The sequence below is a fragment of the Myotis davidii genome, unplaced genomic scaffold (genome assembly GCF_000327345.1).
Source record: "Myotis davidii unplaced genomic scaffold, ASM32734v1 scaffold1786, whole genome shotgun sequence".
In the NCBI taxonomy this organism is placed as follows: Eukaryota; Metazoa; Chordata; class Mammalia; order Chiroptera; family Vespertilionidae; genus Myotis; species Myotis davidii.
Genome location: NW_006297147.1, coordinates 278294 through 278941, shown reverse-complemented (window position 1 = coordinate 278941; position 648 = coordinate 278294). Strand labels below are relative to the sequence as shown.

General features: G+C 49.1%; 1 protein-coding gene across 1 annotated transcript in view; it reads left to right on the top strand.

Moving 5' to 3' along the window:
• The window catches only part of LOC102766286 (zinc finger protein 432), a 14965-nt gene that overhangs the window by 2525 nt on the left and 11792 nt on the right, over positions 1-648 (top strand). The window contains 1 exon segment of the mRNA XM_015569919.1: positions 206-301. Within this exon segment, the coding sequence (XP_015425405.1) occupies positions 206-301 (96 nt within the window).

Genomic DNA, 648 nt, shown 5'->3' with positions numbered 1-648 from the left:
ATCCATTGGCTACCTCCTGTAAGCCCCCCACTGGAGATTAAGCAACCCAGGCATGTGCCCTTTGACTGGAATCGAACCCAGGACCTTTCAGTCCGCAGGCCGATGCTCCATCCACTGAGCCAAACCAGCCAGGGCTCATTCTCCCTTCTTGACAGACACCAGCCTAATATAATATGTCTAAGTCTCTGTCATTGTTCACAAGCAGGGTATCAAGCCAGCAAACCAGACGCACTCTCCAAGCTGGAACGAGGGGAAGAGCTGTGGACAGTACAGCGTGGACGCCACTGTCCAGTCTCTCCAGGTGAGGGGGGAGAACCAGCAAGGCGGGCGGCCGGGAAGTCACATTCTAGTCAGCGAAGTTGTCAGAGCTGTGACAGTGAATGAGGAAACTCAAACCTCCCCTCCACGTATGAGAACCCTTTTGTAGAAGCTTAGAGGATAGCAGGCCCTGGTTTTCTTTTCTGAGCTCTGCCTTGCTTATTTTATCTACATCTTGATTTTGTTCGCATAGTTTCCTTTGTCCTAGGATTTTCAGATTTTTTTTCCCTTTGTCCATGGTCACAGTGTCTCTGTGTTACCACTTCTGTAGCTATGGAATTCTACTTCCCAGGTCTCTGTGGAAAGACAGAACTTTGAATATCACTTTTT